The sequence below is a fragment of the Thamnophis elegans genome, chromosome 9 (assembly GCF_009769535.1).
Source record: "Thamnophis elegans isolate rThaEle1 chromosome 9, rThaEle1.pri, whole genome shotgun sequence".
NCBI lineage: Eukaryota > Metazoa > Chordata > Lepidosauria > Squamata > Colubridae > Thamnophis > Thamnophis elegans.
The window spans coordinates 31,858,038-31,874,460 of record NC_045549.1 but is presented as its reverse complement, the minus strand read 5'-3'; the positions used below and the strand labels follow the sequence as shown (position 1 = coordinate 31,874,460).

The following is a 16,423-nucleotide window of genomic DNA, read 5'->3' as shown; positions in this document are numbered from 1 at the left end:
TAATCTATTCTCATAGCATTTATTGTACTTTTATGTTTCCCAGACATTGCTAACTCACACTTCTGTATATTAAATAGATAGAAGCATGTATAGTTGTTTTCCATTATTTTGACAAACTTTCATGTTTTCCAGCAGACGATAGTACCCATTACTTTTCTATGCACATTTGATTGAGTATCTTAACATTTCTTCAGTTTTCCCCATGTTTACCAAGTTTAAAAATTATATATTTGCTGTTGTTTTAGATACTTATATGTACATTGAAGTTTGCAGTTCATGTTCATTGACAAATGTGACAATCTTGATTTTTGATAATTAATTTAGCTATACATATTATTTACTGATCAGTCATACAATCTAATAAGGTAAAGGTTCCCCTCGCACATATGTGCTAGTTATTCCAGACTCTACAATCTAATACACATGTATAAAACAACCAAGGGGATGTTATACATCTTTGTATGTCCTGTTCGCTATTGAATCATTTGCAAAGCTGATGCTTTTTATAATATTTTAAAGTGTGTTTAAGAACCTGTATTTCATGATAAACAAAGTAAAATACAGAGTGTAGTCATTTTGTATTATTTTATTCTTTTTTCATATAAAATAGAACAGAATAGAACAGAACAGAATTCTTTATTGGCCAAGTGTGATTGGACACACAAGGAATTTGTCTTTGGAGCACATTGCTAAATATTCACAGAATAATATAAAATTAATATGAAAGTTATTTTTCTTGAGACAAGGTATTCTACAATATGTTGTTTCCCCCTAGCTGCTTCAATAGATATGAATAAAATCTGTTTAGTCCCAATTGTGGGGGAAAGAACTTCTTCCCCAGTTTGTATGAAAAATGCAGAGAAGTCCATATCTGAATAATAACTACATTTAACTGTTTTACTCTTTGCCCAGAGACTTTTATTGCGACTGCAGATGCATTAATGGACTTTCATGAGAAGGATTTTATTAGGTATTTATAATAGTTGCAATCCCTGCTTATAATCACACCATACATAAAGGCAACCACAGATACATGAGTAGAGGCACTTTGAAATAATTTATTATCACTTATTCAAAAATATAACATTTGTTTGGAAAAAAAAACTTTGGACATACTAAACCAGAATATTTATCAGTCAAGCTCATAATTGAATGGGAAATGTCACTGCAATCCATAGTAGTAAAAAAAACACTGTCAGTTGAGAACACTTGAATTGATTGATTTGAATTTATTAGCTACTAATGTCCAAGGGACCCTGGATCTAAAGATGAGGTCTCACAAATAAGAACTGCTGAAATGAGCCTATTTCACAAAAATCTAACAAAAGTGTTTACAAGTGTGTACTCCATAACTACATTAAGGCAAAAAAAAAAAAAAAGTAAGGAAATTTGATCTCACAGTGCTGGTTGAGAAATGCAGCTTTAAAAGGCCCTGAGGCTTATGTGAAAGTCTGTGATACGCATTCTTATATTAAACTATCTGCATTTCACAATTCATCACTTCAGGAAATGTATCCAATTGCATGCATGAAATGAAATCTGTGCTGTTTATTTTTAAAATATTAATATTAGAATTTAACAAAGATTTAAAAAATAAAACAGAAAACTGATTACATTTTGTAGAAATTCATGATATGGTTAGTAATCCATCTATTTTGCCATTCAGTAACTGCATTTCTAGAAAGGTTGCAAATTTTTTGGCATTGAAAGATCATGCATCAGTCCAGTTAAATGAAATTAGAATAAAAAAGCTTCACCAAGTTGAAAAATTGAGCTACTTTTGAGCTATCAAAAATAAAGACTGCCTATTCCCCCAAATTCCTTTTTAAAAAACATTTAATATAATCAGCAATATATACATTATAAACCATTTCTAACTTATTCTAATTCTTTTGGCATGCATTTTCCCTCCAGATACTTTGTCTTTCAGAATGACTGTCTAAACCATAAAAAATGTGCCCATCAAAAATTGAAGGCCTCTATCTTTTTCCACTTCTTAGTTATAAACACTCATAGAATGATAGCCTTAACATGCTATTCAGTTAATTACAACTCATCATACATTTTTGATCTATTTCATCCAAAATTTATCTAAAAATGCACATTACTTATATATCTATCTATCTTATATACATCTATATATGAAAAGGACAGCAAAACCCACAATATGACAAAGCTAATAGAAAATAAAGGCAGGGTAAAATGGTGGAAAGCTTTTTTTTGTGGCAAATATGATGTTTGAATGGGTCTCAGGGCTGTCTTTTTCAAGAGTTTTCTGGAGGAAAACAGGAGACTTTTCTTTTTCTGACTCCTATTAGCCAGAAGTCTTGGACATAATAGTCTGGGACAAACTAAACAACTATCCAAATGCTTTAATGCATTCCAGACTTTTTTCGTTATAGAATACATTCAACTCACTTTTTACCCAGGTAACTTTGAGAAGAGTCGAATATAAATATCTAAATCTTACATAATGACACAAAAGAAGTAACTGCTTATAACATGGCTGTTCCAAATAAACAATCATAATTTAGTGGCACACGCAGATTATGGATTCCCAGTTCTTTAAAAAGCTGCTGAATAAAATTATGTAGTATGTGGTCATATATTAGGTAGCAGCAATTAATTAGTTATGTAATTTATGTATAAAGCTAACTGGGCCAAAATACCTGAGCTTATATTAACAGTATTATATAGCACAGCATGCCATTAACTTTACACCTCTGACATTCTATTTGTATTCCCTGAAATCTATTGTCTGTTTTCCCTTTTGGTTTTACAGTCTATCAATATGTTTCTAGAGCTGTTAATTTTTTCATGACTCTTACATTTTCTTTACTATTTAAACTGCAAACGTAGCTATGAGCAATTATCTTACTGCTCTTCAGGTACCTTTTCTTCCATTTAAAAGCCATTCATCTTCAGTTTATCATTTTCAGGTAATTAGCTTCAATATTACACTTTATATTATTTCATTTCAATCTTTAACTCTTATATCTCTTGCCATACCTTTTCTCACATTTTAAATCAACTATTCTATTTTTAATAGTAAATTTTTAAGAGTTGGAATCCATCTTTCTTCATTAGTATATAGTTAAGCTATATTTATAAAACCTGACATTGACTACACTCCATGGAATTAAGGGGGGGGGGCATACAGTATTTCAAAATAAGTTATACACTATGGTATTAGAAATAGTAGCTGCGATAATTCAGAGGCTTATCCGTCAAGTCTTCATGCCCTTTTTGTATTTCTGAAATTTCATTATCCTTTCCACTGCTCACAATTTTTTAGAAGTTTCAGAAATATTATCCCAATGTTTAATAATAATAATAATAATAATAATAATAATAATAATAATAATAATAATAATGCCCAATGGCCAATTAATTAAATGCAAAGAAAATGAAGCCTACAAATACTTAGGCATTCTGCAGTTGGATAACATCAAGCATGGAGAAGTAAAAACTATTGTCAGGCGAGAGTACACCAACAGAGTTAGGAAAATTTTGAAATCTAAATTGAATGGTGGAAATACAATCAAGGCCATAAATACCTGGGCAATACCAGTTATAAGATACACAGCTGGTATAGTTAACTGGACACAAGCTGATTTGGACCTTTTGGACCGAAAAACCAGGAAACTAATGACAATGCACTACAGTTTACATCCACGTGGTGATACTGATAGACTGTACCTGCCCCGAAAATCAGGTGGCAGAGGATTATTACAAGTGAAGCAAACAGTTGAAGAAGAAAAACATGCACTGGCTGATTATTTAAAAGAAAGTCAAGAACATCTATTAATCGAAGTAAAGAACAAAAATCTACTGAAGGCCCAACAGACGAAACAAGAATACAGAAAAGATGTGATAAAATCAAGAATGGAGAGTTGGCAGAACAAAGCACTGCATGGCCAATTTCTGGAAAAAATAAAAGATAAAGTGGACAGTGAACAAACTTGGTTATGGTTAACAACAGGTACATTAAAGAAAGAAACAGAGTCACTAATCCTGGCTGCGCAAGAACAAGCTATCCGCACAAATGCCATTAAGGCCAAAATCGAAAAATCCTCTGATGATGCCAAATGCAGACTTTGCAAAGAAGCTGATGAAACTGTTGATCACATACTCAGCTGCTGTAAGAAAATCGCGCAGACTGATTATAAGTTGCGGCACAATTCAGTAGCACAAATGATCCATTGGAATTTGTGCAAAAATTATAATATTAAAACAGCAACAAACTGGTGGGAACATCAGCCTGAAAAAGTCACCGAAAATCAGATGGTCAAGATCTTGTGGGATTTTCGCACACAAACAGACAAAATACTGGCGCATAATACACCAGACATCACACTGGTTGAGAAAAATAAGGTCACAATCATAGACATCGCAATACCAGGTGATAGCAGGGTCGCTGAGAAGGAACATGAAAAAATCGCAAAATACCAGGACTTAAAAATTGAAATTCAACGACTATGGCACAAACCAGCAGTGGTAATTGGCACACTAGGTGCTATTCCAAAAGCACTGGAATTACATTTAAAACAGTTAAAAATTGACAAAATCACCATCAGTCAAATGCAAAAAGCCGCACTGCTTGGATCTGCACGTATATTACCAAAATACGTTACGACCTCCTAGGCCCCTGGGTGGAGCCCGACTAGTAACCAATGCCAAATCCGGCGAAACAACTGGCCGCTGTGATACAATTGTAGTATAATAATAATAAATTCAGTAGCACAAATAATCCATTGGAATTTGTGCAAAAATTATAATATTAAAACAGCAACAAACTGGTGGGAACATCAGTCTGAAAAAGTCACCGAAAATCAGATCTTGTCAACATCTTGTGGGATTTTCACATACAAACAGACAAAATACTGGCACATAATACACCAGACATCACACTGGTTGAGAAAAATAAGACCACAATCATAGACATCGCAATACCAGGTGATAGCAGGGGTCGCTGAGAAGGAACATGAAAAAATACCTGCAAAATACCAGGACTTAAAAATTGAAATTCAACGACTATGGCACAAACCAGCAGTGGTAATTCCAGTGGTAATTGGCACACTGGGTGCTATTCCAAAAGCACTGGAATTACATTTAAAACAGTTAAAAATTGACAAAATCACCATCAGTCAAATGCAAAAAGCCGCACTGCTTGGATCTGCACGCATATTACAAAAATACGTTATGACGTCCTAGGCCCCTGGGTGGAGCCCGACTAGTAACCAATGCCAAATCCGGCGAAACAACTGGCCGCTGTGATACAATTGTGTAATAATAATAATAATAATAATAATAACAACAACAACAACAACAACAACAACAACAATACCACCTTTATTTTGAAAACAGCATGCAGTTTACAGGGAGGTGACAGCTAATTTATAACTTCTGGCAATATCAGATTATGTTACCAATATATAATCTGATAAACAGCCTTCTAACATAAAAGGTGAAGAACTAGAGCATCTGATTTACTGTTCTGTTTTATTTTATTTTTCCTTTGCAACAATAAAAATGCATTCCTTACCACTTATTTGAGATTCTGATGAAGGTTTTTTTTCATTTTCCTTACTGATGCTGGGAGTGTTCTTCTTTTCAAGCAATCTGTCCACCATTGCAATAATGCAGTTTAAACTCTTCCCTACATTGGCCCACACCCTATCCTGAAAAAAATATCAGTATCATTACTCAGTATTAACAGATTCATGAAAAAGTATAATTGCTTAGTTTATAAGGGTATATTATAGAACAGCAATGAGTAAAATATCAAAGAACAGGGTCCTGCATTAATCAATCTTAAACAGATCTTTGTTGCTATTTTTAAAGCATAATTCTAGAATAAAAATGTTACATAATTAGTGCTGTAGGATAAGAACAGACAGAGCTGGGGGTGGAGTTACAGAGATCCAAGTCTAGCCTCCTGTGAATTCCATTGTCCCAATGGTTAGAATGCAGTACTGCAAGTTGCTTCTGCTCACTGCCAGCAGTTTGAATCTCACTAGGCTGACTCTGTAAATGCTTAGAGACAGCTGTAAAGCACTGTGAAGTGGTATATAAGTCTAAGTGCCATTGCTATTGACTCTTATCTAGCACCAAATTAGTGCTGAACTTTAGTTGATCATATTCTTGACTTGAATAAATCGTCCATGCTTCAACCTTAGAAATGATCCCGATTCTTTGTGTCTTAGAGGTGCTGCTACTACTACATCAATATACATTAGCACTGTATTAAAGCATTCCGGCATAGATCTTCATGAGCTCAGCTTTTACAAGTTTAAGTTAAATATATTTATGTAAATTATTCTCTATATCCTTAGCAGTTCCAATCATTCATTTAAAAAGTACACTGGAATCATATAAATGAACTATACATAGACAATTGTAACTTTCCTCAAAATGAAATATATGTGCATAATAAACTTATAGAATTGACCACAAAGTCTTACTCAATACTTAACACTTCTATATGTTTTATGTGATTATACACACATAATTGCGCATGCACATACACACCAATTGTTCTCTAGGAACTTACAGCTACAATTATAAAAGGAAATTAGAATTTTACAAGCCCAAGAAACATGTTTATTCCATTTTCAGGTAAGCAAAGAATACAGTTTTATGCCTAGAAAAGTGATGATAGATTTTAACTGCATAAGGTGCATCGTTGGAGCCAGTTTGATGTAATGGCCAAGGTTTTGACCTAGAAACCAAGAGACTGTGGGTTCTAGACATGAAAGCTGGCTGGGTGATTTTGGACCAGTCATATGCAAACATGCATTAAACATTTAGATACACTTTGCAGAATAAAAGACATTGTATTACTATTAGAACTGCCTACTGGGTTACAGAGAAGCTAACTTTTGCCTTTGGGTGTAAGGCAGGCAGAGTGGAAGAGGACAGTTTTATATTAGCTCCAGTATTATATGACAAGATCTGAATTATTCTCAGTGAAGTGTTTCTGATAAACATTCATTTCTTCACATTCCAGAAAGGAGTTGCTTCTCTGTATACTAGATTATTCATTCCCATCGGTGAACTAAATATGCTGCTTTTCATCTAAAATGCACTCAATCTATTAACGAATACGACACACAGAAAATGTATTTAGGAATGTTACTTAATTATTGTGTCTTAAATCTTCAAAGTACAGCAAAGTTCTGCAGATCAAATGCATCATTTCCCAAAATACAAACCAATATGGAATAAATTGGTTTTTAAAATACTCTTTTCTCCTCTGAACTGTGGTCAAAATGAGCTTTAGGTTTTGCTGACTACTGCTCAGATAGTTCTTTATAACAAGCCATATTACCTAGTCTGAAATAAACAACTGTGGTTTCCAAGCAGCTTGCTGCCCACCAAATGCTTGCATTATATATAATGTGGTGGATTTTTTTGTAACCCTCCTTACAGGAAGGCTTTAGAACAACAGGCAAGAAAAAATTGGGACCAACCATTCTGAGACTGTGACAATCAGTTTTAAAATGTTAACATTGTTTTGTACAGCCCATGAATGCTATTAGCAATTATATTTTACTCAGCAACTCAATATAGAATAAATCTTAACCAGCTATCAGTATTTTAATTGCTTTTGTAGTAGAAAGAGTAACATTTAATATGAATACTTAGAATACCCCTGTCAGGCAATGTTCCTTATGTCAATTTTCTTGAAAATACTAGCGGAGTTATTAATTTACTGAATACTGAATTAGCTTTTCCCAGGGAAAAAAAGAGAGAACAATTTGCCCTACCGGAGGATTGAATATGTAATTTTTTCTGCTTTCTATTGTTATATTGTGTTTATATATTTACATATTGTTTTTACATATTTACATATTTCCATTGGGGGGTTTACCATCTCTAATGTTTGTGGGAGAGGCAGATATGGTGGGGGCCGAGGACCAAATTATGTTCGGGGGACATGGATTCCCTGTTTTAAGAGTGATCACGCGTTCTGACACTCATCACCCTTCTCGCACCCCTGGGTGCTCGGGATTACGGGACCCTGGTCTCCGGCTGGTGTCGCTTAATGCCAGGTCCATGGTACATAAGGCTCCCCTCATTTATGACCTCATACAAGAGGGTAGAGCAGACCTGGCGTGCATTACGGAGACCTGGTTAGGCCATGAGGGGGGTGTTCCCCTTAGTGAATTATGCCCACCAGGCTTCCGGGCGTTTCACCAGCCGAGAGCCCAGGGCAGGGGCGGGGTGGCGGCGGTGGTTATTAGGGAAAGTCTCGGATCTCAGGAGGTCACTGTGCCTCAGATAGGCGGGTGTGAGTCCCTTTTTGTGAAATGTGGCCTTGGAGTTCAGGTGGGCCTTTTTGTTATGTACCTGTCTCCCTGCTACTTCATCGGCCCTGCCAGAGCTGCTGAATGTGTTAGCCGGATTGGCGGTTGATTTCCCCAGGCTTATGATCCTGGGGGATTTCAATCTGCCTTCCATTGGCAAGACATCTGAGTCAGCTCAGGAGTTCATGGCTTCCACGACAGCTATGGACCTAACTCAGTTAATTCAAGACCCCACCCATAACAGGGAACACACGCTCGACCTGATTTTCATCTCTGGGCAGTGGATGAATGATCTAGATTTAGGGGATATTTCTATCCAACCCTTGTCATGGTCTGATCATTTCCTCATCAGGCTTGACTTTCATACTGCTACCCTTCGCCCCAGGGAGGCAGAACCAACTAGATGGTTCAACCCCAGGCGCCTGATGCACCCTGAAAGATTCCTGATGGAGCTTGGAACTTTTCCTGAATCCCTTGCTCACAACTTGACTGAAGCCCTAGTGGAAGTCTGGGATAGGGTGGCCACTGGGGACTTAGACCACGTTGTGCTTTTGCAGCCTCTGACCCAGTGTCGATCCCAGGTAGCCCCCTGGTTTACCGAGGAGCTCCGGGAGATGAAACGCCGGAAAAGACGCCTAGAGAGTGGTTGGAGGGCCAGCCAGTCCGAATCTGATCGAAAACTAGTAAGAATTCATATTAAATCCTACTGTGGTGATAAAAGCGGCAAAACGGCAACATTTTTCCTCTCTTATCGCATCTGCAGATAACTGCCCAGTTTAGGGTGATCTGCTCCTTACTTAACCAAGAAACTAGGGAAGACCCCTTGCAGGGTAGGGCTGAAGAATTTGTTCAGTATTTGCAGGATAAAATCGCTCAAGCTTGGACTCTGACTGAGTAGATTTGGGCGAGTCGATGGGGATGAATCTTGTGGAGACTATCTGGGATGAGTTTGACCCTGTGACCCCTGAGGGCATGGACAAGATTATGGGGAGACTCAGTGCTGCCACTTGTGTGCTGGACCCGTGTCCCTCTTGGTTAATTTTGGCTTCCTGGGAGGTGACACGAGGCTGGCTCCAAGCGGTTATCAACGCTTCATTGAGAGAGGGGTTCTTTCACACCGCCTTGAAGGAGGCAATGTTGAGGCCTCTCCTTAAGAAGCCTTCCCTGGACCCAGCCTCTTTAGCCAACTATCATCCGGTCTCCAACCTTCACTTTGTAGTGAAGGTTGTCGAGAGTGTGGTAGCACCTCAGCTTCCCCAGTACCTGGATGAAGCTGCCTACCTGGATCCGTTTCAGTTAGCAATAGCAGTAGACTTATATACCGCTTCATAGGCCTTTCAGGCCTCTCTAAGCGGTTTACAGAGAGTCAGCATATTGCCCCCAACAATCTGGGTCCTCATTTTACCCACCTCGGAAGGATGGAAGGCTGAGTCAACCCTGAGCCGGTGAGATTTGAACCGCTGACCTGCTGATCTAGCAGTAGCCTGCAGTGCTGCATTTAACCACTGCGCCACCTTGGCGCAGTTGAGTTGAGTTGAGTTTCAGGCCTGGGTACAGCATGGAGACGGCATTGCTTGCGTCAGTTGATGATCTCTGGTGGCCCCGGGACAGGGGCTGTTCCTCTGTCCTAATCCTATTAGTCCTCTTGGCGGCTTTCAATACCATCGACCATGGTATCCTACTGCGACAACTCAGGAGGTTGGGAGTGGGGGGCACTGTTTTGCGGTGGTTCTCCTCCTACCTGTCGGATCACTCACAGTTCATGTTGACGGGAAGACAGGGATTGACCCCGAGGCGTGTCACTTGTGGGGTGCCCCAGGCGTCGGTTCTCTCATTCCTCCTGTTCGACATATATATGAAACCGCTGGGTGAGATCATCCGTGGTTTTGGGGTACGGTATCATCAATATGCTGATGATACCCAACTTTTCATCTCTACCCCAAAACACCCAAATGATGCCCTCAACGTGATGTCCCGATGGCTGGAGGCTGTGTGGATCTGGATGGGGAGGAACAGGTTCAGGCTCAATCCCTCCAAGACTGAGTGGTTGTGGTTTCCATCATCCCGATTTGTGCATCTTGTTCCATCTTTGATGATAGGGGGAGAAACTTTACCCCACTCAGAGAGGGCCTGCAATCTGGGAGTCCTCCTAAATACGCAGCTTAGTTTAGAAGAACACCTGACGGCCGTGACCAGGGGGGCTTTTTAACAGGTTCACCTGGTATGTCAGTTGCGCCCCTTCCTGGATCGGGATGCTCTGTGCACATTCACTCATGCCCTCGTCCTTTCTTGCCTGGACTACTGCAACACTCTCTACATGGGACTGCCCTTGAAGAGCACCTGGAGGCATCAGCTGGTCCAGAATGCGGCCATGCAGGTTATCATGGGGGTACCTAGGTGCTCCCATGTTACGCCCCTTTTAGGCGGCCTGCACTGGTTGCCGGTTGTTTTCCGGGTGCGATTCAAGGTACTACTTATGACCTTTAAAGCGCTCCATGGCTTAGACCCAGGGTACCTGCGAGACCACTACTGCCACCGGTAGCCTCCCACCGTCCAGTGCGATCCCACAGAGTTGGCCTCCTCAGAGTGCCGTCGGCCAGACAATGTCGGCTAGCGACCCCCAGGGGGAGAGCCTTCTCTGTGGGAGTGCCTTCCCTCTAGAATGAGCTGCCCCCGGAGCTTCGCATAATCCCCAACCTCCAGTCTTTCTGACGCGCCCTAAAAAGTTGGCTTTTCCAGCAAGCCAGCCTGGCCTGAAAAAAATAAAATAAATGATTGATTTAATTGTTAATTTTAATCTAATTTTAAGAGTTATTGTTAATATTAATTGGGTTTGTTTTTGGATACTCTATCTAATTTCCTTTTTAACTTTTGTAATATGTGATTTTTTTTTAAATGTTGTACGCCACTCTGAATCCTTGGGAGAAGGGCAGCATATAAATCCAATAAACCAAACCAAACCAAACTGTTTTTATCATAATACTGAATATCATACAAGAACTTTGATGTAAATGAATATCATTTACATCTTAAAGAAGAAAATTAAACAAATGTAGAAAAATGATATTGTGCTGATAAAACAGTAATGGGTATCCTTCTGGCTACTGTTCCCATAAACTGGCAGATAAACTGATGGATTTCTAATCTGATCCAGGAAGGCAGACAGGTTCTGGCTCAGCAGAATGCAAACCAAGATTAAGTTTATTCCGTCTGCAGAAGGAAAATGAAGAAAGAGAAACTACACTAGATTTCAAACCACCAAGTCCCCTTGCTGCTTATGAACAAAAATATAAAAGTGTTTTTTCCCCTTTTATGCCATTTTTGCATTTACAGAATTGTTCTCCTAAAACACACAAAATTATTTCTGCAATTTAATTGCAGAACATTTTAATTCACCTGGTATCAATTCTTTTTTTATCTGTGGTGGTTAAAGTGCTGGACATGGATTGGGAAGACTTACGTTCAAGTGTCCCTTCAAGCACTGAGCCATCCAGGAACAGTGGACCAACCCCACCCCACCCCACCCAGCCCCAAAGGACTGTTGTTAGGGGAATAAAATTATAGGATACTGACAAGAAAGTTTGTCTCAAGATTACAGAGGGTGGCAAACGTAAAACCATGTATTACAGATAATCTTTACTGCTTGGTGCTACGACTATTTGAATTAAACATACTGTATAACAATCTTATGACCAATATTTGCATTTTAGGTATCTAATGTCTCACAGTCATATTATTGCCATTTACACAGTTTGCAACAAGCAGAATTAATAGGCGAAAGATTTATACGATCTGAAGAGAAACCAGAGTATGAGCAGAATTAATAGAGAAGAAAGTAATAAAGATCCTAAATTGTGGTCACATGATTTTCCAGAAGGCTTCGGAATTAAGTTGCTGGTCCCAATTATTGTTGCTAAGTGAGGACTACCTATAATATCTTATCTTCTTATATACCTGTGCTCCTAAGGGACTCATGTCAATTGACAACATATATTAAAATCAACATAACACAATAATTGAGGTAATAGAAAATAAAATAATGGATTACAAAACTAAATGAAAATCACAAAAAGTTTTCTTCCCATAAGGCTTTTAACATCTCTAAGAAAGGAAGTTCCAGGGATCCTGCCAAATCTCATACTTGAGATAACCTTCAACATTTTTACTCAGGAAGTGCTGATCCAGTGGCTAGGCTCTACCTGAACTAGATGACTCTGAGAGGACATCTGAAGCAGCCATCACTGGCTTTAAATGGCAAGAAAAACTGGATAAACAAAATCCCACTCTTTTTACATGTGTACCAGGCATATAACACACCTTAAAAAGCACAATGCTTTGAAGCCAGTAATGGTCAGTACATACTTTCCCTAGTCATGAGACAGTGGATGTCAAAATCTTTATAGGTCAAAATCAGCATTCTGAATTGTATCCAGAAGTTAATTGGTAATCAATGCAGGGCTTACAACATTAGTTTTATGTTCATATAGCAGCTCTCACTAACTAGGTTTGGCTACTGCATTATGAATTAATTTCAGTCTCTGAATAGTTTCCAAGAGACATATAGAATAATATAGGTCTGTTTATTTATTTATGGCAAATAATGGATGAACACTTTATCTTCCAACAACAATTCTGGTACTTACAGATCAAATGCTTTTGCCAATCTGGGCACCTACACTGAGTTAAAAGTGCCCAGCACCAATCTGCAAGATAACTTTCCCCCTAGAACAATCTGCCGTATACCTCCTATCACATCTCCTTCTATAAGTCTCTTGAAAAATCTTCCTGTTATCCTCTATTTCCCAGATTTCTCACAGGTCTCCTCCCCAGCAGAGGACCTGCACTGGAATCCTGGCCTTATGCCTAAACCACTTCTTCTCATCTATCCCATGCTCCTATTCCATAATCTAAATAGACCAATCTTCTCAAAGTAGTCTACTCTACACTCATTTCCCACAATTTTTCCCATTATTTTTTGTCCATTAAATGCTTCTATTTAACACCTCATACTCCACAGACCTGAAATGATATGATTATTCATCCACTCTCTCCATGCATAGTAGTGGCGCTCACTCAGATCATCTTTAAAGAACTATTGTGAAGAGATGTTTGCAAGGCTGACAAACCAAAATTATGATATGTAATCCTGAAATCTGATACTAGAGGTTAGCATATTTGTGGACTCGGTGGGAGTTACATTTAAATAGACATTATGAGTGTAATGAGGGAGAGCGAATGTGTCCAGAATGAAATAGGCTTAAAGACAACAAGCTGGTGGAAAAAGAAAGAGAGAGAGAGGATTGGGAATAATTATGTTTAAGAGTTTCTTCTCAGGCCATACTTTATAAAATGAATTAGCATGACTTAAATGGGTCAAACAAATGTGTATGCTCTACGGAATGGAGAGCTGGTGTCTGACAGAAAGCCACTTGAAGAGACTAGAAGCATTTAAAATGTGGATTTTCAGGAGGCTGCTATGTATAAGTTGGGTTGACAAAATCAGAAATGAGGAGGTGATAAGCTGCCTGGGAGAGCCAAGGGAAATAATCAAAACCATAAAAAAGTGAAAATTAGAATATTTTGGACATGTGATGCAACAACCAGAAAAATATGGCATACGTCACTTAATCTTCCAAGGAAAGATTGAAGGCAAACGAGGTCCAGGCAGAAGAAGAACACCATGGCTTCAAAATCCAAGGGACTGGTTTGGACAAAACTCAACAGCACTTTTTTGTGCAGCTGTTGATAAAAATAGGATTGCCAACATGATTGCCAACATCCAATGATGGATATGGCACAAGAATAAGAATGAGAAATGTGTATGCTAGAACATACTGTATTTACTCTTCCAGTTGAATGCTAAAGAGAATTTTATAATACAAAATGAAGAAATAGGCAGGATTTTCTAGTATGCTATTTTGTTCAAGGTATCTTATAAGCTAAATTTTGGCATCTGTCTAAAAAGAAAATACTGTGTTTGAAACGTGGTGAAAATAGAGCAAAAAAAAAGTAAGTTTTTAGTTTCAACTACGACAAGGTAACACTTTCAGGTTGAGAAGTGTCTGGATATTTGTAAAGATTCGATTTCTATAACTTTGAATAAAACTGAATTTTTAAAACTCAATTTCAGTTAAATTATTTTTAACCATAAAAATACGCTTTCTCAATAACCAAACTATTTTATAAATATTTTTTTTAGGATGGCTCTTCTTCTGGATTTGAAACCACTGTTCTATGTTGTTATCATCTTACTTCAAGAGATCACTAGGTTAGGCAATAGTGTTTTAAGAATTCTATGTCATATCTTTCAAAAAATATAAGGGTAAAATAGATACTCCAACTTCATACTTATAAAACCTTAAACTACTTATAAAACTTTAAATATACATCCTTTGTAAACAAGAAACACCACTTAAATAAAACAAAACTACAAGCCCTCCACATATTCAGAGTAGATCAGAAATCATTTGCATTTCTTTCTTGGATCTGAGACAGAACAGTACCAATATTTGGATCTTTCTTGCTCAACTGGCCTTTTACTAGAATAGAAGATGAAACCTCATAGCTTTCATTTCATAATTCTGAAATGTATACGTGTACATATATTAAAATTATGAGGATTAGAACAATGGAAAAATGGAAAAATTACAAAGCAGCTTGGTTAGGAGGCAACTCCTGATGAGCAGAAGAAAAATAATAAAATTGATATATGCAAGAAGAAAAATAAAAATGAGTAAAGATGAACTATGGCAGTTGTAATGAAATAAAGTACTTTGTTTAATGTATAGAATTACTATTAATCATTGAAATACTGCATGTTACATTGGAAAAAGAAATGGTCACAGTTCTGAACCACAGGCATTTAGTCTTGCTGAAATCCTTTTCATAGTATATTATAAATTAGTGTCAGAAAAAAATGCAAACTACCGCTAGTGCATGGTATCAGCATTCAAGTTAAAATACTTATTGAATATTAATATGTAGTTTAATGAAGGCATAATAAATGTTAAGTGTCTACTTTAATATCACATGAAGTATACTATACTGGAAGCATACTTTTTTCAATCAAAACCTGTCAATCACTACTTTAGTGTCACATGAATCCAGTATTATTGACATAACTAAACTGGCAAACTCTCCAAATATAAATATTTGATTTGATTTGATTTGATTTTATTAACATTTGTAGGCTGCCCTTTTCCCTGAGGGGACTCAGGGCGGCTCACATAAAATCAGGGAGGGGAAGTACAAACAGTGACATAGACACATATAATAAAAGTAATAAGCAACATACATTCATCATTCGGGAGGGGCAACTATCCTTGTCCCCAGGCCTGACGGGCTAGCCAGTTCTTGAGGGCTGTGCGGAAGGCCTGGACGGTGGTGAGGGTACGAATCTCCACGGGGAGTTCGTTCCAAAGGGTCGGGGCTACTACTGAGAAGGCCCTCCTCCTTGTAGTTGCCAGCCGGCACTGGCTGGCCGATGGAATACGGAGGAGGCCCAATCTGTGTGATCTAATTGGTCGCAGGGAGGTGATTGGCAGGAGGCGGTCTCCCAAGTATCCAGATCCACTACCATGCAGGGCTTTATGAGTGACTAATAGCACCTTGAAGCGCACCCGGAGATCGACAGGTAGCCAGCGCAGCTCGCGGAGGATAGGTGTTATGTGGGTGAACCGCGGTGCACCCACAATCACTCGCGCGGCCGCGTTCTGTACCAGCTAAAGTCGCCGGATGCTCTTCAAGGGCAGCCCCATGTAGAGCACATTGCAGTATTCCAGCCTAGAGGTCACAAGGGCCCGAGTGACTATTGTGAGTGCCTCCCGATTCAGGTAGGGTCGCAACTGGCGCACCAGGCGAACCTGGGCGAATGCCCCCCTAGTCACAGCCGTCAGGTGGTGATCAAACGATAGCTGTGGATCCAGGAGGACTCCCAAGTTGCGAACCCTCTCTGAGGGGCATAAAATTTGACCCCCCAGCCTGAGTGATGGAATATTGGTCGAATCTTTGGGAGGGAAACACAACAGCCACTCGGTCTTTTCTGGGTTGAGCACAAGCTTGTTAACCCTCATCCAGTCCATAACGGCCTCAAGGCCTCGGTTCATCACGACTGC

At 38.6% G+C, this 16,423-nt stretch overlaps 1 protein-coding gene across 1 annotated transcript in view; it reads right to left on the bottom strand.

The window, feature by feature from the left end:
• Window positions 1-16,423, bottom strand: part of INPP4B (inositol polyphosphate-4-phosphatase type II B) — a 235,260-nt gene that overhangs the window by 64,732 nt on the left and 154,105 nt on the right. Inside the window, 1 exon segment of the mRNA XM_032223560.1 lies at window positions 5,546-5,681. Coding sequence (XP_032079451.1) covers window positions 5,546-5,681 — 136 coding nt within the window.